General features: G+C 40.8%; 1 protein-coding gene across 3 annotated transcripts in view; it reads left to right on the top strand.

The window, feature by feature from the left end:
• Positions 1-20370, top strand: part of LOC124276701 (polycystin-1-like) — a 159965-nt gene extending 139595 nt beyond the window's left edge. For all 3 annotated transcript variants that reach the window (XM_046712348.1, XM_046712347.1, XM_046712346.1), the window contains exons 14-26: positions 1052-1641; positions 3500-3706; positions 4357-4481; positions 8102-8335; positions 9126-9245; positions 10281-10452; positions 11591-11836; positions 12262-12394; positions 12917-13129; positions 13646-13824; positions 14493-14762; positions 19505-19811; positions 20287-20370. In XM_046712348.1, coding sequence (XP_046568304.1) covers positions 1052-1641; positions 3500-3706; positions 4357-4481; positions 8102-8335; positions 9126-9245; positions 10281-10452; positions 11591-11836; positions 12262-12394; positions 12917-13129; positions 13646-13824; positions 14493-14762; positions 19505-19718 — 2703 coding nt within the window. In that variant the 3' untranslated portion in view covers positions 19719-19811; positions 20287-20370. The remainder of the gene's footprint in view (positions 1-1051; positions 1642-3499; positions 3707-4356; positions 4482-8101; positions 8336-9125; positions 9246-10280; positions 10453-11590; positions 11837-12261; positions 12395-12916; positions 13130-13645; positions 13825-14492; positions 14763-19504; positions 19812-20286) is intronic.
• The last annotated feature ends 2052 nt before the right edge of the window (positions 20371-22422 follow it).

Raw genomic sequence — 22422 nt, 5'->3', positions numbered from 1 at the left:
TTACATTTTTGTCCAATAAACACAGGGGGCGGGAGCAGGGAATTTCTTTAAATTTTTTTCCTATTTCTCTCAAATATACGACAGGCGGATCCGTAAAACAAGAAATAAAATTGTTCTGGCCTAATGGATAATATAGAAAGATTATACGAAATTGATGACAAACTACAACATTTGAAATCGTTACATTGTCCACAAGCACCTGCAGATGAATGCAATCATCATCTGGTGTGCTTCCTTCTTTTGACTCGGAAGAACACTGTGAAGATTACGTTCATGCTTCAGGAGAAACACATCCACACATCCTCAGATTCCTTGATAACTCCTTCTCTATTTCCACAGCCCTTACATTGAAACCAAAACTGATCAGGCTTTTGGCAAAGGACATGGCTACCCATTATAATTGCCACCAGTTTTCATTTTCAGTCTGTCTTGTTCTAAATTCAGTTTTGACAAAGTATAGTTCATGCATGTGAGGGTATGTGAGAGACTGGTATATGGGTTTTGAGATGTATATCATTTGTAGACAGAGTAGTGCTGTAAATCCTTTGGCATACATTTTCCAGCAGGTTTGAAACCTGTTTGTCCATTGCCCCCACTGTGACATATATAGTACAGGTGAAGAGAATGATAAACTGATGAGGGGGGGTAAGGTAACCATGGTTACCTTTATTACCTAAATAAACATCCAGTTTTTCTGGTTCCACTATTTGTGACAATTACAACTTCTGTACAGCCTTGCTGGTCTGACATACTACTAGCGCCTCATTCCATATGACGGTCCCAGTGCTACAACACTTGTAACCTCCTTACAATAGCCTAGTTGTGATAGTCTTAGATCATTTGTTAAACAACGTTTTTATTCGGGTGTCCAAAATTATGAGACAAATCATCAGAGTTTGTCTATCGATATCATGTGACTGTGCAAAGTTTGATTTTGTTGCATTTATTAGAATTTGTGTTAGTGAACAATTCATCGGTCTCAAATGAAGTCAAACGGACTATAGCAGGGCCCTGGAATGACATGAACAACATTTAATTCCCTTCATTGCAGACTCTCAACACCTTCACGAGAGCTGGAATCAAGCGACTCAAGGTCCAGGCTGAGAATGATGTCAGCATGGTGCAAGCCTCCTTGAACCTGACCGTCCAGTACCCTATACTGTCAATACAACTTGATATCCCTGCAACCCCACTTGGCACCCTCACCAACATCTCCATCATCGTCAATGGCGGCATGAACTTCTCTGTCACATGCCACTTTGGGGATGGGACAGTAACAACGTCATCTTCACAGTCGCACAAGGGCGGTGTGGCAACGGTGCAGAAGGCCCATGAAGAGAAAGGCATTCCTCCTGTATATCACATGGTGATGTCCCACATATACTCCGACACAGGGGTCTATGACGTCAATGTCACCGTCGCCAATCTGTTCTCAGCTGTGGGTCAAGTGTCCAAGGCTCTTGTTGATGAGCCAATATCAGGAATCAACATGCTGACCAACTCGGACACCCTGGTTCCAGTAGGGGAGGTGGTGACCGTTTCCGTCACAGTGGCCAGTGGCCGGGACCTGACCTTCAAGTGGGAACTGACCGATGTCAACTCCAATCCCATCGAATACTACATCACATCGGAAGTCTACAGGTATGTCCTCATTGCGAATGTTGGTGTATGTGTTGCTGAACCAGTACTATTCCAGCCTGTAATTAATGTTGTCCGGAACCAGACAGGGTTATGTAATGAGCAGCTTCCAGACCATCAAGTGCGTCTGTCTCTGACAGCATCTGACGGAGTGCTCTATCTGTGTGTGTGTTATGTGAACAACAGTTGGGGCATATATAGGCTTCTTTAGGACAGATAAACATCAAGTTGTCATTGCTGGGTGTTTTTGCTGAACAATTTCGGTATAATCTTGCTGAGGTTGTCTGATAACTTATGTTAGTATATCCTTGTTTTGGGGGTTATGTCAATATATCCTTGTGGGGGTGTGGGGGTTATGTCAATATATCCTTGTTGCGGTTGTCTGATAACTTATGTCAATACGTATATCCTTGTTGGGGAGGGATTATGTCAATATATCCTTGTTTGAGGGGGTAATGTCAATATATCCTTGTTGGGGGAATTATATCAATATATCCTTGCTGGGGCAGTTATGTCAATATATCCTTGTTTGAGGGGGTAATGTCAATATATCCTTGTTGGGGGAATTATATCAATATATCCTTGCTGGGGCAGTTATGTCAATATATCCTTGTTGAGGGGAGGGAATTATGTCAATATATCCTTGTTGGGGAGGGAATTATGTAAATATATCCTTGCTGGGGTTATGTCAATATATCCTTGTTGGGGGAATTATGTCAATATATCCTTGTTGGGGAGGGAATTATGTCAATATATCCTTGCTGGGGCAGTTATGTCAGTATATCCTTGTTGGGTGTTATCCCTCACTTGTCTCAGTATGTCATTGGTGGGGTTGTCTTGTTACGTATATTGACATATCCTTTTGGGGTTGCTCATAACTTTCATCAATATATCCTTGTTGGGGTTGGGTTGGCTCATAACTTATGTCGAAATATCCTTGTTAGGTGTTAACTTTGTTCAGATTCTTTTGTGGCCTATGTCAGTCAAATGTTCTGGAAAATGTCTGTACACAATGGGCCTGAGCCCATTCACTATGTACTACTTCATCTAGAATCTGGTTTGCATGTTGTAATGCTAAATATAGGTTTCCAATCAAATTAAAGTAATTACATTGTGGATGTACCAGCTGGGTCAGCCGGACTTGCGTAGTCACATGCCACTGAGGACACCTGTTTGTATATGAATGGACATGCTTCTTGCTCCGTTCAAACTCTCATTCTGTGAGATATAACAAGGCTTCACTCACACTAGCTCCATGGCAATTTTGAATGTAGGTCTGTTCTGAAATATTGTGTAAAGACACATTTTGATTGGCTGTGATTGGCTCATGGGTGAGTGACATTCTGAAAATCTGTGGATAGTTGTCAGTGAGAGAGACAGTGTATGTGACATATCTGATATGAAGCTGTGGATAGTTGACAGTGAGAGAGACAGTGTATGTGACATATCTGATATGAAGCTGTGGATAGTTGACAGTGGGAGAGACAGTGTATGTGACATATCTGATATGAAGCTGTGGATAGTTGACAGTGGGAGAGACAGTGTATGTGACATATCTGATATGAAGCTGTGGATAGTTGACAGTGAGAGAGACAGTGTACGTGACATCTCTGATATGAAGCTGTGGATAGTTGACAGTGAGAGAGACAGTGTACGTGACATCTCTGATATGAAGCTGTGGTGTCTTGTGAGTCTCGGATAGTTTCCTTGATAGATATTCTTTCAGATTTTGGCAGATTTGGATAACATAGAAATAATCTTTTTGCTCATGCAGCTGTCTTTTAGTGACTGACCAGGTAAACAAGTTCAATGTGCACTGTATTGTAAACAATGTTCACAGTGGACTTTGACTTTCTTGCAGTGAAGCCAACACCAGTAACGTCACCTACATCTTCATCGTGCCCAACAAGTACCGTGTGAGCGTCATTATCACCAGCGCCCTCTACACCGAACCAGTTGAAGCAACTTTACCCAAAATATTCCATGCAGTACAGAAGATCACCAGTGTCAATCTACGTGCAGATATGGCCGCAGCGGCTGTTGATCAGAAGATAGAAATCACAGCGACGTAAGTAGTTTTTTAGTTGAAGATAAGCATTATCTGTGTGCTCATCTGTGAGTATTATTGAGAATTCAGTGACAAGAAATTTCATTTTGGGCCAACATTTTAAATACAGATGTTACCAGTAATACTATGAGGCACTATCTTTCTACATGTACTGTACAGCTGGTAGGCAGACATGCTACAAGGGATGACAATATGGGATGCCATGTCATCTGAACCTACCAAATTTGCAAAATGACACACTTTTCAACATTGGACATGATTCTTTGAACTTGAAAATGTTTTCTGTGCAGTGAAAAGTCAAGATTTGTGGTATTGGGATCCAGTTTGATCAATCAAATTTCAGCATACTCTCCCATTTCTTTGATAATATTGTCCTTGGTTTTGTTAATGCTGGAGCAGATTGTTTCTTGAGATCTGTTGGTGATGAAGATGTTGTGAAAACATACTGAAGGACAGAATTTACATCATTGAAATATGAAAAACATAGGTCATAATTTGATGAATGAAATGCCAAGAGATAACGTCACAAAGTATGATGAGCTATATTTCACCATTAATGAACTGAACAAGTATGAATTTTCGTTAAAATCTTGAAAGTTATTAATCAGATTAATGTGTGTTGTGAATAATGGATGTCTGTTTCCCTGCAGTATTGAAGAGGGATCTGACGTGGTCTGTCTGTTTGACTTTGGAGATGGCCGTACTGCGCAGAAGAACGGCACCATGAACATCCTCAACTACATCACCTGCGTTGCTTCACACACATTCACAGCAGGTAAGACTTTCCACCAGGATTCAACAATCAGGGGATTGTTTGGTTGAGACGTAGAGGAAGAAACGTTGTCTATCCGTAATAATCAGTGCACTGATGGTGGCATGGAGTGAGTGAGTCTCAAGCATGGAGTGAGTGAGTTTAGTTTACGCCACACTCAGCAATATTCCAGGTATATGGTGGTGGTCTGTTAAAAATTGAGTCTGGACCAGATAATCCAGTGATCAACAGCATGACCATCGATCTACACATTTGGGATACGATGACACGTGTCAACCAAGTCAGTGAACCTGATCACCCGATCCCATTAGTCACCTCATATGACAAGCATGGGTAACTGAAGATCAATTCTAACCTGGATCTTCATGGGTACTCAAGCATGAAAACCATATGGACATGTATTTAGCAGTTAAATCTGTACAGTCAACTTCTGGTGTTCCCTTACAATGATATGGCTGGAGTGTTGTATAGGGCTGTTACGATTCAATGGCATGTTCAGTGAATCGAACCATAACCTTTCATGAATTTAATTTGTTATTCATGATCACTAGAACTGAAAATTATTAATTTTATAAAAAGATATATAGTGAATATTACATCAACTGCATACTTGTTACTGTATGCTAACATTCATATTCATGACCGAGTATTTATGATATGTATCATATTCTCCTCTCAGAGGATTCGTTGCAGCCCTATAACTGATGCTTAACCTGTGGTAAAACCATTCATACTTACTCTGGCACAGGGGCACATGGGGTAGCCTAGTGGTTAAAGTGTCCTCTCATCATGCCCAAAACCCGGGTTTGATTCCCCACATGGGTACAATGTGTGAAGCCCATATCTGGTGTCCCTCACTGTAATATTGCTAAAAGCGGTGTAAAACATAACTCACTCACTCACTCACTCTGGCACACTATATCCTCTGAAACAAGAATTGTACTGTATCCAGATGCAATGGCCTGTATAGTTGCCGATGAATGGCCTCATGGTAAAGGCGTTGGCCTGTCTGAAACCCAGGTTTCCCACAGGTTACAACATGTGGACTGTTAAACCCATTCCTGTAGTTCTTCTTCTGCTACAATAGAAGCCATAGGGTGACAGCCAGCCGTAAACAATATCATATAGCCTGCAATAAAAACACTTTCAGCCATTATGGTGCAACTAGAGCTCAACCTGCAACCAAGTGTCGTCTCTTAAAATTACATACAACATAGATATTACTGGCTAGGTATCAAAGAAAGTTGTGAACAGGCAATCCACTTTACATGCCCTGTTGTGACCACAGCCACCCTTGGGGGTCAACATAGACCTGGCTGATATCATTCCACTGGTGGTTAGGCCCATTCTCACAGTAGGGGAATTGCTTTTATGGATGAAAAAATGTAATTTGTTATTACCTTTATGACTGGCGTTGCATGTGTAGGGGTGATTCATGGTTTCTGGTATGGCTATTGTGTGAATGCCATGTACCAGGTTCACGGCATCAGGTGCTGTATGGTTAGGCCTGTTCAAATACTTTTTTGTTTTTCATGACCTGCCTCTCAGCAAATTCTCCCTGCCCCTAATATGTGTCTTAATTTTAGGTTAGGAATTTTTCATTTCCATTACATTGTTATTTTTTTTACATTTTTTGCACTTTGAGTTGCAGTGAGTATGTTTTTGTGTAGATAACATTTTTTTCTGAATTGACATTTTTAAATCAATAGCAAGTGTGGAAATGTTTGCATTTTGGAAGAATGGGTGTTCAACTTTACAAAACAACCAGGGCATATAAAAGCTATTACTATTCTTTTCATTCTGAAAACAATTAGCTGCTCACCCCATATGTATTAAAAGTATTCATCTCAACACCAGTTACATTCATTTCTTTATCCTTATATATAGCAGAAGATCATATATCAATAAATGTAAAGTATAGCTCTAGGAAACTAGTACTTAGTTGTGTGGATGCCAGTGTGTCCTTGAAGAGTGCATGTGGCACAGTGAGCTCAATGTCATGAATGAGATGCAAGCTAGGTGTGAACTGTTACAGCCCTCAACATGAGCCATTCACTGCCACCTCCTGGCAGCGTTGTCACGGCAGCTGGTTGGAAGAATGTGTTTTCACATTATTGTGTTGTGAAACTGTAGATATGTATGTTTAATTAAAATATATGACCACATTCAGGCTGTAATTGTTTCATGTTGAAACAGTAGGCAGCAGGTAGCTGTGGAAATATAGGAAGTTTATTACACTTGTTCTTTCTACCATTCCTGTTGCAATATGATACATGACACAATGGATCCTTTTATCCCTACTCGTTAACATGACACAATGGATCCTTTTATCCCTGCTTGTTGACATTACACAATGGATCCTTTTATCCCTGCTTGTTAACATGACACAATGGATCCTTTTATCCCTGCTTGTTGACATTACACAATGGATCCTTTTATCCCTGCTTGTTGACATTACACAATGGATCCTTTTATCCCTGCTTGTTGACATTACACAATGGATCCTTTAATCCCTGCTTGTCAACATGACACAGTGGATCCTTTTATCCCAGTTTGTTAACATTACAACAGTGGATCCTTTTATCCTGCTTGTTAACATTTTATCCTTTTATCCCTGCTTGTTGACATGACACAATGGACACAATGAGTGGATCCTTTTATCCCTGCTTGTTGACATTACACAGTGGATCCTTTTATCCCTGCTTGTTGACATGACACAGTGGATCCTTTTATCCCTGCTTGTTGACATGACACAATGGATCCTTTTATCCCTGCTTGTTAACATGACACAATGGATCCTTTTATCCCTGCTTGTTGACATTACACAATGGATCCTTTTATCCCTGCTTGTTGACATTACACAATGGATCCTTTTTATCCCTGCTTGTTGACATTACACAATGGATCCTTTAATCCCTGCTTGTTGACATTACACCTTTTATCCTGCTTGTTAACATGACACAATGGATCCTTTTATCCCTACTTGTTAACATTACACAATGGATCCTTTTATCCCTACTTGTTGACATGACACAATGGATCCTTGTGATACACAATGGATGCTTGTTGACATTACACAGTGGATCATTTTATCCCTGCTTGTTGACATTACACAGTGGATCCTTTTTATCCCTGCTTTGTTGACATTACACAGTACACAATGGATCCTTTATATCTCTGTTGACATGACATTACACAGTGGATCCTTTTATCCTTTTATGCTTGTTGACATTACACAGTGGATCCTTTTATCCCTGCTTGTTGACATTACACAGTGGATCCTTTTATCCCTGCTTGTTGACATTACACAGTGGATCCTTTTATCCCTGCTTGTTGACATGACACAATGGATCCTTTTATCCCTACTTGTTGACATTACACAGTGGATCCTTTTATCCCTGCTTGTTGACATTACACAGTGGATCCTTTTATCCCTACTTGTTAACATTACACAGTGGATCCTTTTATCCCTACTTGTTAACATTACACAGTGGATCCTTTTATCCCTGCTTGTTAACATTACTCAATGGGTCTTTGCTTTCCTTATAGATATTGGCTTAACACATTTTGGGTAGTGCCTATTATGTCAAGTTTCAGTTCATGGTTATTGTGTGATGTTTCAGTTGGCGTGTATCATGTGTCTGTGATGGCAATCAACCCACTGGGCAATGCCACAGCTGTCCTGAAGCCATTCTATGTACAAGTACCTCCGACACTGCACAGGGCTATGCTGCTGGACAAGAAGAAGTACTGCTTCAAGTTTGGGGAGAACATCACCCTGGTGGCCCGCGTCCCCGCAGGCACCAACATCACCTACAACTGGCAGCTGGACGATGAAACAGAGCTCATAGATACAGGTACGTAATCCCCACAAAGGGAACATTTTCTCCTGGAAGGGTACAATTCTGGAAGAGTTGCATTACAATTCTCCTGGAAGGGTACAATTCTGGAAGAGTTACATTACAATTCTCCTGAAAGGGTACAATTCTGGAAGAGTTACATTACAATTCTCCTGGAAGGGTACAATTCTGGAAGAGTTACATTACAATTCTCCTTGAAGTGAACGACAGTTTTAAGGCCACGCAAGTTCATTCCCATTCTGTTAATCACTTGATTGTCTGGTCCAGACTCGATTATTTACAGACCGACGTCATATAGGTGGAATATTGCTGAGTGCAGCGTAAAACTAAACTCACTCACTCAGTCCCATTGTGGCCCATTGCACCTGTACCTTCCACAAACTGATCTTAGCACAGTATTCACACGAACTCTATGTTAAAGCATTGGATTGATGATTAACTTAGCGCTAAGATAGCTTGTGGAACTGGGTTCAATGAAAAAATATTCCATCTTTTTTATCTTGAAGCCTAAACCGAACCAGATTATGGAGCAAGTTCACGTTGAGAACAATGTCTAATTAAAAGAGTCCTTCATCCTCAGACTTTTGTGTCCTGCATTTCTAATAATAGCAGCATAATGTTAGCCTCTTATCTGGATTAAACAATGCATGAAATGAACATTTCGATGGACACCTTAATTAACTTGTCTTCTTCGGCATGCTTTTGGCTGTGGCCCATGGTGATTGATATTCATTCACATTTGTCTGCTTTTTGATGTAAATGTAAATGAAATTGTTTCTTTGTGCAGGTGAATGGATTACCCACAACTACCGGACTATTGGCAGGAAGTCTGTCAAGGTCACAGCCTATAACAGAGTTGACAAGATTGAAGGATTTGCTTATGTGAACATTGTCAATGAAATACAAGGTATGAGTTCCAATTTTGGGCTTTTGTATCTTGCAGTGCATAATGCTTACTGGTCAAAATCACCATCACCAAATCTACTGTCTATTCTTGAACCTCCATAATTCTGTACTCTAGATCTGAAATTAGTGGGAAATGTATGTATTTACGTGTCTCACCGTTTACCATTTCTTATTTACTGAGTAATGCACCACCCTGTATAGTTTCTCGGCTGTGTATCCAACCAACCAGATCGAAAAGCTGAATCACAAAATAAAGTAAAAAATATTTGGTATATTTCTGTTAGAAAAATAAGCAGATACAACGTAGAGTATCTGTTAAGTTTCCAATTGATTAGATGCAATGTATTGTGTTTAGGACCACAACAGACACACAGAACCAAGCCAGCCCTGGCACAATAAATTGCATGTCTTAAAACAAATGTAAGAGAAATATTAAGCTGTGCCAATTTATAATAATTTCCCATTTTAGTTGGTTCGCAAAATGTCTGTTTACAGTGATTGCTAAAGAAGAAGGCAGTAAGATAATTCCATGATTGTATGACAGTTAGAGAGGACATTCTGCTATGTTATGATATGTTTTGAGAAGACACTTTATGATATTTTGGATTAGAATCAGTCAATGTCCCAAACTGTGGACCAGTCTGAAACTGTGGATTACAAAAAGTATGCCCTCAACTGTATTGAACATGATACTGTGGGTTTCTTCCCGTACAAGGTGATTGTGACACCAGCGAAGATGAGATGAACAGTTGTGTGATAGTGTGTTGTCACACATGAGATTGAGTCCATGTTCCCATTGTGTTTGTAGAGCTGAGGATTGACAGCTAATATAACAGAGCATGTTCTTTGGTTTCCTAAAATATCCCACGATGGGTTATGCATGTCTAGATTAGCTGTAATTGGTGAGTTTTCTTATCATGGAGGCAGGAATGGACACAGTCATCAAACTGGCTAAACGTTTTGAATAAACAAATGTCTGTTGTTGCAAGTCTCGAATATATGAAAGATTTTGAACACTGTAAGTAAATGGTTTCAGGGGTGAACTTAACAGCATCACGCGATGTGGTCGGCACGATGGAGAGATTGGAATATGTCGCCATCCCGGAGCCCAATATCAAAGGAACTGTTGAGTTCTACAAATGGACTTTTGATGAATATGTGCAGTCGTCAGAAAACTACATCTCATTTGCTTTCACTAGTCCTGGGAAGTAAGTAATTGTTTTAAGTGAATGGTTTCATTGGTTAGATCATGTGGTAGATATTGACGTGGTTTCTTGATTGGATGGATGGTGTCCACCAGAAAAGTAAACACAAATAATAACATAGTTCTATACAATAAAGGGTGTTAGTTTTAGTTGAGGTATGGCAAGGACGGTTGGGTAGTCTATTGGAGTAAGCATCCGCTCAGCACCCTGTGTTCAATTCCCAACATGTGAAGCCCACTGTTGATACCTCCAGCTGCCATGTTAAACCACACACTTGGGCATGTGTGTGTCTGAACTGAGAGACACAATCAGCATCTCCTTCTGTAGGGGCAGAGTTATGTCCCATAGTCATGACAGGATCCAGTGATTACATATTCCATCATTATCCTGGTTAAGGTTATAATTTCATGGTTTGTCTAGCCCTAGCCAATGGGTTTCACCAAAAGTAGTGAACTTCTTACCTGTAATTAACGGCTTTCCTTACACACCAAACTTGACATACTATGAACATGGGTACGCGATGGAATGGGTCATGTGACTATTAACCTTCTAGCGCCTAACAGGCAGCTTGGGTTATCCGGGGTAATAATGTGCTGTGCTATACATTGTTAGTGCAGTGAGCATAACTGATGTGGAGTTTGGTGCTATATAAATGGACACTGTACGATGTATTCAGCGGCGTCCATACGTACGTACGTCCTGATTCTTGTTAACGCAATATCTCATGAACTGTTGTACCCGATGTCTTCAAATTTGGTGACAGCCTACATTGGGGGATTACCCAGGACAGCCTACATTGGGGGATTACGCAGACATCAGTTCATTCGGGTGACCTTGACCTTATCTTCAAGGTCACCACGACATTTTGTACACTTTTCAAACTTATTTAAACGCGATATCTCATAAAACATTGCACCCAATGTTTTCAATTATGTCGACAGTCTACATTGGGGGATTATGCAGACACCAGTCATTTCAGGCATCTTGTATGTGACCAAAAAATTAAAAGTAGTAAATATAGATATTCCAATCTTTAGCGGCAGGAGACATTGCCGTATCAGTGGCAAACACTTGTTATTATTATTAGGACTGAATCCTTACACCCAACTCACTCACTCACTCACTCCTCCCCTTTCCCCAGACATGTAGTGACAGTAGCAGCCAACAACTGCATCAGCAGAGCGGTGTCCAAACCGCTGGAGATCATGGTCATGTCCAAACTGAAGAGCCTTGACATTCGTGTGGAAGGGGAGAGTCTGGTACACCAGCCAATCAGATTCACTGCCACCTTCTGGAGTGGCGACAATCTCAACTTCACCTGGGACTTTGGTGACGGCTCACCTGTTGTACAAGGAACCAATGAAACAACTGTACACAGCTTCAGTCGGTAGGTGTCATCAGAGAGGTGACTGCATCTCCATATCAGCATTTATAGTCAATTTGACTGCATCTCCTTATGATATGATTCAGCACTGGGTAGTTTATAGTCAATCTGACTGCATCTCCTTATCATATGATTCAGCACTGGGTAGTTATAGTCAATCTGACTGCATCCCCTCATATGATTCAGAACTGGGTAGTTATAGTAAATCTAACTGCATCACCTTATCATATGTTTCATCATGGGGGAGTTTATAGTCAATCTGACTGCATCTCCATGTCAGAGTTTATAGTCAATCTGACTGCATCTCCATGTCAGAGTTTATAGTCAATCTGACTGCATCTCCATGTCAGAGTTTATAGTCAATCTGACTGCATCTCCATGTCAGAGTTTAAAGTCAATCTAAGGGCATCCCCTGTTTTATGTTTCAGCACGGGCGAGTTTATAGTCAATCTGACAGCAGTCAATGATATCAGTGGAGATTCCGTGACTGTTCAGCTGTTTATCCTTGAATGGATTTGTAAACCTCCAGAAATCACCATCCCAGGCACCACAGCCAATAAGGTGAGAAGATGTTGCTTAAATTGCTATGGAAGACCAGAGGGTAACGGTTCCTTCTGTCCTTCATCAATCATCATTTAAGGTTCCTGAGCAAATGATTATGGCTTTTAACCAGATTGGTTTGTGGCCTGTTGTACTTGATATAAAATTGTTTGATCAGTCAATACATGATTGGGTATTGATTGCACTACTATTCTAAAACATTTTTGAGATTGTTTTCATCTGAAAAACATTGATCCAGTAGAATGAATACTTTCAGGGTCAGAGATATTGATTTGTCTATTACGTCTTACAATTACAGATCACATACCAGATAACCAAATTGAACTTTGAATTGTTCAAGAGGATTATCGCGTTGAATCATGTGTTCATCTTCGTGTTTCATGTTGAAATCGGAAAGAATTTCGGACTTTCAGAAGTCCACGGGTTCTGCTATTATATATTCGATGTACATATTATTGGAGCCAAAACGTTTTCCTCTCTACCAAGATATGTTTTGTTTCATGAGAGATATATGTTTTTCAGTTCACATTTTTCCATTCGCATCGGGTTCATATTGAAACTGCAGTGAAGATCAACTGTTCGCCTCGCGAGGAAGTCACTTACAAGTGGTCCTTCACGGATGGGGACGGCATGACGGTGCAGCCAATGAGGACAGATGGGGACATGTTGGACAAGCAGACTCTGATCCTACAACCCCTGTCTCTGGCCCCAGGGATGTACACAGCCACTGTCAAGGTCATTACTTCATGTATTACTTCAAGATGTTTTCCTAATATCAACCACTAGTTAGTCTGTTCTAGATAATTTACGGACCCATGAAAATCCAGTTAGAATTGATCCTCAGTAACCCATGCTTGTCGTAAGAGGCGACTAACGGGATTGGGTGGTCAGGCTCGCTGACTTGGTTGACACATGTCATTGTATCTCAATTGCGTAGATCAGTGCTCATGCTGTTGATCAGTGGATTGTCTGATCCAGACTCGATTGTTTGCAGACCACTGCCATATAGCTGGAATATTGCTGAGAATGGTGTAAAACTAAACTCACTCACTCACTCATATACAGACTGTTGCTGTACAGCTGGAATATTGCTGACTGTCACAGCAAACAATTAATACGTGACTTTATTGTTGTGATATCATTGGTACAGCAGCTGTAACATAATGAAACTCTAGAATGCTGCTGTATCATTTACTGACTATCTGATGCCAACACACACCTGTTCACCTTAGCGATGTTATCTGTTGTCAGGTTGGGATGTACGGGACCATTGTGTACTCCATGGAGTCGGTGGAGGTTACCATCCTGCCGACCCCCCTCAAGAGTGTCATAGAAGGGGGGATGCAGCGCACCATTGGCCAGCAGGAGACTCTGTACTTGGACGGTTCCAACTCCCGTGACCCTGACAACCCCCACAATGCATCACTCAGGTAGGAGGAAGTCATACAGTGTATACTCCTATACTGGCGTCTCCTCACTGACTTCCTTCTAGTGTATATGAAAAACTAGCTGTCGTGGTGGTCTTCTTCACTAACCATCTCCATCAACCTGTCAAATTTCTGTCGATCATGAGTGTTATGTCAATGTCTGTTTAAGTGCTGTGTGTTTTGAATGGAAACGAAACAGTGGTTGCAGATTGCTCCAAAGTGATTATTATAAAACATTGACTTCATAATACCCTGGATTACCCATACAAAATGTAGTGAATAAACCGGCCATGACAGCTAGCTTGCCTTTTGTTGACACTGGAGGGAGACCTCAAGAGAGATACCAATGCTTATTCAAATAACCGGTGTTTTGTATAATGTCTTCAATCAAGACTGTTTCTTGGTATTTATAATATATATACTCATGGAAACAAATAAGGGAACACATGAAAGTACAAGTGTTCCTTTATTCTTTTCAAGGTTTCTTCACAGGGTATGTATTACACAGTGGGTGAAATTCTGGATATAAATAAAGGAACACTTGTACTTTCATGTGTTCCCTTATTTGTTTCCATGAGTATATTTATAACATTCTGGTGTCGCCTGCTGTGTTATTGCTGAAATATTGCTAAAAGCAATGGAAAACTAAACTCACTCACTCTCTTTCTCAGGTACAACTGGACATGCCAGTCACTGCCTCGGTATGACCTGTGTTACAACATCACAGCCATCAACCTCTACAACACCAACAACACCGACATTGTGTACAACAGTGTTTCGTCTCAGTTGGTGCTCACTTCGGCCAAGGTGGCCATACCAGCTGGCTTCCTGCTGCTAGATGACAGCTACTTTTTGTTCACGCTGGTGGTTTCCACTCCCGATGGCCGCGATGCTACAAGTGATCAAGTTATAAAAGTCAAAGAGGATAACCAAACAATAAGGTAGGTCCATGAAACGAAAAGAGTCTGCAAGACATTTTATGCCGACTTTGCAATATTGTATCAGTATCCAGCCTCTGTTACGCTGCCTTGAGTCCGGTGAAGATCCAAGTTAGAATTGGTCTTCAGCAACCCATGCTTTTCATAAAAGGTGACTTACGGGATCGGGTGGTCAGGCTTGCTGGCTTGGTTGACACATGTCATGATATCCCAGTTACGTAGAATGATACAAATGATGTTGATCAGTGGATTGTCTGGTCCAGACTCAATTATTTACACCCCACCGCCATAAAGCTGGAATATTGCTGAGTGCGGTGTTAAACAACCAACCAACCAAACAACCCCAGCCTTGAATGGGTAGGATCGGAAATGTTGAATGTAGAACCTTCTTGTGCCAGATAAACAGATGACAAGTTAAGGAGCTGAGAATCTGTAATGGAATGTACTTTAATTGGTGACAAGGGAAATATAATTTTTGGCTTTTATCATTCGTTATGTGGAATTTGTGCAATGAAATTCATCATGACATCATTACATTATTACATTATTGTTACACATTCATTTGATCAGCTTGCACTCAGTTTCATTCTCAGCTCCCTGGGGAGTAGCCTATCAAAATGTACGTGTTACTTTGGAATAATATCACAGCAGGGGCAATAAAAGTGGGCTTCACAGCACATATCAATGTTGGGAATTAAATCTGGGTTGTTTGATTAGATATAACACTCTGGGCTATCCTAACTTCCTAGTACATCAGACCTAAGAGCATTTAATTTTAAAAGTCACCTTTGTACTCTCCTCACTCTCTTAAGTTTGAATATTCATGGCTCCATTGTAGAATTATTTATAGTTGTTTGTATTGTTTCTATTATTGGTACAGCTGTAGCATGTCATGTCAGGGAAACTTTACAGGTTTGTGTATTTACTCACTCACTCACTCACTCACTCACTCACTCACTCACTCACTCACTCACTCACTCACTCACTCACTCACTCACTCACTCACTCACTCACTCACTCACTCACTCACTCACTCACTCACTCACTCACTCACTCACTCACTCACTCACTCACTCACTCACTCACTCACTCACTCACTCACTCACTCACTCACTCACTCACTCACTCACTCACTCACTCACTCACTCACTCACTCACTCACTCACTCACTCACTCACTCACTCACTCACTCACTCACTCACTCACTCACTCACTCACTCACTCACTCACTCACTCACTCACTCACTCACTCACTGTTGTATCAAGACCTGGCGACAACAGTTCTGCAAATTAAGGTTTCATGGTGACAAACACTAATAATTCTATAAATCTGCAACTTTTGGACAAATTCCCCAGGAAGCATTCTGTTTGTAATGCGACCCCCTTAATCTGCACTCCATTACAATTGAAACATCCTTCCTGTGCATTTACCATAACAAATGACTACAAATTAACAAGGACGAATTCATCCATTAATTTGAATATTGTATATGATGATAGTTCAGCTGAAAAGCTACAGTCCTGATTAAGAAGGTTTCACCAGATTTATTATGTATGAAAAATCAATTCTTTTGTTACTGATAGCGTGTGCTCATTATAAGCATTGCATAAAGACCAGGGGAGGTAACTCAGTGTGTCCAGATGTAGAGGAGGATCAGTATGAAGCATGGCAACAGCTGATATATGTCCTACTGACTGTAGTCTTTCCACTAATGTGCTGTAACTATTTGGTTTTGTGTCATATGGAAATATTAAACAATAATTCTTGATCCTAAGGCACATGCAGTGTTTTGACAGAAAATTATCAACATGAAAACATTATTTTCTAATTTACACTCCAGTAGAGATTCTAGGATGAAATATGATCGAGCTCTCCATATTGATATTCAAAGTTAATAAGCTGACTGATAATGATTGGGTGGCTACAATGTCTGTGCTGTCATCCATTGATGAATTGTTGCTCTTATTATCAACCACTTGTTTGATATCAACCACTGTTTTCTAGCGCCATATCTGTATTGAACAGGGTTATTATGATATGCCTCGTAATGCCATACTGTATTACATGGTGGCATTGCATTAGATAATACAATACTCATCATTTGACCTGCGTATTTAGGAAAAATTCAAGTCATTGTCGTAGAATGGAGTCAGCTAATAAAGCAGTGATTTATACTGGCAACTGTATGATGTTAACAAATGTTAACTTTGCTCAGTGAATTGTGACTTCTTACAAGACTAGGCCCCTTTTCCCCTTTGAAACCCTAGTAACTCTTGTTACCCTAGTCTCTGTTGTAACCCTAGTAACTCTTGTTACCCTAGTCTCTGTTGTAACCCTAGTAACTCTTGTTACCCTAGTCACTGTTGTAACCCTAGTAACTCTTGTTACCCTAGTCTCTGTTGTAACCCTAGTAACTCTTGTTACCCTAGTCACTGTTGTAACCCTAGTAACTCTTGTTACCCTAGTCACTGTTGTAACCCTAGTAACTCTTGTTACTCTAGACTCTGTTGTAACCCTAGTAACTCTTGTTACCCTAGTCACTGTTGTAACCCTAGTAACTCTTGTTACCCTAGTCACTGTTGTAACCCTAGTAACTCTTGTTACCCTAGTCTCTGTTGTAACCCTAGTAACTCTTGTTACCCTAGTCACTGTTGTAACCCTAGTAACTCTTGTTACCCTAGTCACTGTTGTAACCCTAGTAACTCTTGTTACCCTAGTCACTGTTGTAACCCTAGTAACTCTTGTTACCCTAGTCACTGTTGTAACCCTAGTAACTCTTGTTACCCTAGTCTCTGTTGTAACCCTAGTAACTCTTGTTACCCTAGTCACTGTTGTAACCCTAGTAACTCTTGTTACCCTAGTCTCTGTTGTAACCCTAGTAACTCTTGTTACCTCTAGTCTCTGTTGTAACCCTAGTAACTCTTGTTACTCTAGACTCTGTTGTAACCCTAGTAACTCTTGTTACCCTAGACTCTGTTGTAACCCTAGTAACTCTTGTTACCCTAGTCACTGTTGTAACCCTAGTAACTCTTGTTACCCTAGTCACTGTTGTAACCCTAGTAACTCTTGTTACCCTAGTCACTGTTGTAACCCTAGTAACTCTTGTTACCCTAGTCACTGTTGTAACCCTAGTAACTCTTGTTACCCTAGTCTCTGTTGTAACCCTAGTAACTCTTGTTACCCTAGTCACTGTTGTAACCCTAGTAACTCTTGTTACTCTAGACTCTGTTGTAACCCGTAGTAACTCTTGTTACTCTAGACTCTGTTGTAACCCTAGTAACTCTTGTTACCCTAGACTCTGTTGTAACCCTAGTAACTCTTGTTACCCTAGTCACTGTTGTAACCCTAGTAACTCTTGTTACCCTAGTCTCTGTTGTAACCCTAGTAACTCTTGTTACCCTAGTCACTGTTGTAACCCTAGTAACTCTTGTTACCCTAGTCTCTGTTGTAACCCTAGTAACTCTTGTTACCCTAGACTCTGTTGTAACCCTAGTAACTCTTGTTACCCTAGTCACTGTTGTAACCCTAGTAACTCTTGTTACCCTAGTCTCTGTTGTAACCCTAGTAACTCTTGTTACCCTAGTCTCTGTTGTAACCCTAGTAACTCTTGTTACCCTAGTCTCTGTTGTAACCCTAGTAACTCTTGTTACCCTAGTCTCTGTTGTAACCCTAGTAACTCTTGTTACCCTAGTCTCTGTTGTAACCCTAGTAACTCTTGTTACCCTAGTCACTGTTGTAACCCTAGTAACTCTTGTTACCCTAGTCTCTGTTGTAACCCTAGTAACTCTTGTTACCCTAGACTCTGTTGTTACCCTAGTAACTCTTGTTACCCTAGTCACTGTTGTAACCCTAGTAACTCTTGTTACCCTAGTCACTGTTGTAACCCTAGTAACTCTTGTTACCCTAGTCACTGTTGTAACCCTAGTAACTCTTGTTACCCTAGTCACTGTTGTAACCCTAGTAACTCTTGTTACCCTAGTCACTGTTGTAACCCTAGTAACTCTTGTTACCCTAGTCACTGTTGTAACCCTAGTAACTCTTGTTACCCTAGTCACTGTTGTAACCCTAGTAACTCTTGTTACCCTAGTCTCTGTTGTAACCCTAGTAACTCTTGTTACCCTAGTCACTGTTGTAACCCTTACAGTCATAGGACCCGTGAAGGTCCGGGTTAGAATATTGATCTTCAGTAACCCATGCTTGTCGTAAGACAAACAGGATCGGGTGGTCAGGCTCGCTGACTTGGTTTACACATGTCATCGGTTCCCAATTGCGCAGATCGATGCTCATGCTGTTGGTCACTGGATTGTCTGGTCCAGACTTGATTATTTACAGACTGCCACCATATAGCTGGAATACTGCTGAGTGCAGCGAATACTAAACTCACTCACTTACAGTCATAGTAATCATAGTAACCCTGGTTACTCTAGTAGCCATGTAACCCTTGTAATACCAGTAACCCTAGTAACTCTAGTAGCCTTATAATCCTAGTAACTCTCGTAGTTGTGTAACCCTTGTATTAAAAGTAACCCTAGTAGCCATGTAACCCTTGTAATACTAGTAACCCTAGTAGCCTTGTAACTCTTGTATTATTAGTAACACTAATTAATATAGTAGCCTTGTAACCCTTGAAATACTAGTTACAATAGTAGCCATGTAACCCTTGTAATACTAGTAACTATAGTAGCCTCATAACCCTTGTAACCTTGTAACCCTTATAATCACTTTACTCCTTGTTATATTTCAGCTTGAAGATAAGTTGCCTGCAATGCCGAGGAGGCCTTGTGAACCCGGACGACAAGATCTCCCTGCGGACCGAATGCATCAACTGCCCGACCATCTCACATACACATGGAAGATATCCTCGATCGAGAACAGTTTCTCAGAGCCAGAGCAAGAATACCGAAGTGAATGCAGACCTGAGGAAGCAAGTGGACAACAGTCCTTGGTGTTGTACGTAGCATCATGGATACAGAAAAATGCCTTCACAACCACAACCACTGTGCCGCCAGAGGCCCAAACCTCATCATCCCTCCCATCCTCTACAACACGGAGTAAGTACCATTTGATAAGTTCCATTGACTTCCTATTGCTATGGTTGTCACGATTTGATATATTTATTTATACAAGTTACACTTGGGGTTATGATACACGTTAGGTGAATCGATTTTCAAAACATCAATATTAGTATTATAATGTTGTATAATAACTTGCCTGATAATTACTGATCTTGAACCAGTTGAACAGGTCTAAATTGACCAGACATTCACTTTACATGACTTCAACATTTAGCAGACATGCTGTGATATGTTACTGTGATACTTGTTAAAGAAGCATAATCCATCCCACTTCATTCATAACAGAGATTGGAAGTTGCAGTTCAGTTAGTTCAGATCATGGATCTCAGGAATTAAGTGAAAATTATCCGTGTGTAAAAAGATACTTAATGAATGTTGTTTCAGATCACCCTGGTTGCCACAGATTTATCTTGCCAAGGATTGTTTGAAACATTTAATCTTTATCATTCAGAAATTACGGAATCAGTGCCGCGAAATAGAGGACTCCCCCCTGGTTGTGGCCAGATGTTTGATAAAGACCTGTCTGAGAATAAAGGTGATTATGAAGCATAGATTATTAACTTTTCAGCAATCAATCAAGAGCAGCAAGCATAAGACTAAAAATGTAATTGACTTGTGTGCATATTTTTGATATAACAATTCTGCATTTCATTAAAAAAGATGTCACTTCTTTGATGAGATAATAAAAAATAATAATAATGGCCATTTATAATGTGCCTGTTTCCACACACTTGCATGCCAAAAGCGATAACCCAAGCTGCCTGTTAGAAGGTTATAGTCACATGACTTCATCCCACTGGGTACCCATTTTCTGCTGGGTGAACAGAGGCAATTTTGAACAAACTCACTTGTCTAAGGTCAGACCACTTGTATCACATGTGCTTCGTTGTGGGTCAGGACAGAAGTCCTAGAAACTCTTAGGAGTCAAGCTGTCAAACACGGTCACCCATCCAAGGACTCCCCGTGCCCAACATTGCTTAACTCCAACTGATTCTTGACCTGAGCTCTAAGCACAGGACCACACGCCCCGCCACAAGATTACTTGACATTTATCTTTGTGTATTCATGAAAATTCTATTTTTAAAACTCTAGCCCATGACCAACTTTATATGTGTCTGACTGACTGTTTTCATTTGTTAGTTGCAGATGACCTTCACCTTGACGTCCTCCAAGAAGGGCCCAGCAATGGAAGACAGACACCACGGGGTGAGTTATACCTTGGAAAGTACTATTGTGTACCATGCTACCTAACTAGAGATGGGAATATGCTTGTGTGGATAAACATGGCCATTTAGGCACCCAAGGCACATCAGGGATAGTGAACAGTGCTGGGATGGGAGAATCAGGTACTTGGATATGGTAGGACAGAGGTACCCACAGGAGCTGTACAAAGTCATGTGATGTATTGTTTAATGACAATAACAATAAAATAAAGCGGGTACCCGGTAGGGTTAGGATATTGGGTTGGGTAAGCAGGTAGTAAATGTGGACTTGCATCAGGAATAATAAGTATGTACTGTTACAGTGTTTCTGAACTTTGTTACGTTACAAGCCCTGGTTCATTTGTGAAAAGACAGGGCCCTATGACAATAAAAGAAGGTGTGGCTGAGAAATGTCTTTAACTTAACTGTGTGAATTAAGATTGTTGTGTTTGGAGATCAATGAATGATGCTAATGGTTTTGTGCATTCATCGCAAACAGAAACGGACGTCTTGCCCCAAGTTGTCGGAGAGGGGACCTCTGGCAAAAGATCCATTGGTGAGTGAATCTTTAGTTTCTACAGACAATATTTTAGTTGAAAGCCTTTTGAGTTTAGTTTCCTTTTTCAAATTTCCCATGAATCAAGAACAACAGTATAAGCATGTTTGTTTGTCTACTTCAGAGCGGCCGCAGGTAGTGTCCAGTGGAATTATTGAAGGTATGTGTCCAGATAACATATCCTTTAAATGAACTCTCACACCATCCTCCAAACCACATCTCATCCTTACATTTGGCATGATCCCCAATCCAGACAATCATTCCAATCTCACATTTAATCCACCTAACCCCACTTCAATACACCTAAACATTTAATCCAATCACCTCTTTCAATCCACCCAACCCACACCCCCTTCAATACACCTTAAACAATCCTCTTCAATCCACCCAACCCACCCCCTTCACACCTAAACCTCCCCTTCAATCCAATCACCTCTTCACTCCACCCAACCCACATCCCTTCAATACTACTAAACCACTCACCTTCAATCCACTCACCTCTTCAATCCCTCCAACTCACACCTTCAGTCCAGCAGGTCCGTGGTTCAATGGCCGGGCCATGTTATACCACATACATGAGACATGCTGTTACCCTGCCTTGCGTCAGATTGTCCTGATTTGTGTAGATGGATGTTGTACCACATACATGAGACATGCTGTTACCCTGCCTTGCGTCAGATTGTCCTGATTTGTGTAGATGGATGTTGTACCACATACATGAGAGATGTTGTTACCCTGCCTTGCGTCAGATTGTCCTGATTTGTGTAGATGGATGTTGTACCACATACATGAGACATGTTGTTACCCTGCCTTATGGCCAGATTGTCCT

This window comes from Haliotis rubra, unplaced genomic scaffold (assembly GCF_003918875.1).
Source record: "Haliotis rubra isolate DU_JTF1 unplaced genomic scaffold, ASM391887v1 Scf211, whole genome shotgun sequence".
Lineage (NCBI taxonomy): Eukaryota > Metazoa > Mollusca > Gastropoda > Lepetellida > Haliotidae > Haliotis > Haliotis rubra.
The sequence above is the reverse complement of the archived record's forward strand: the minus strand, read 5'-3'. Positions and strand labels throughout refer to the sequence as shown.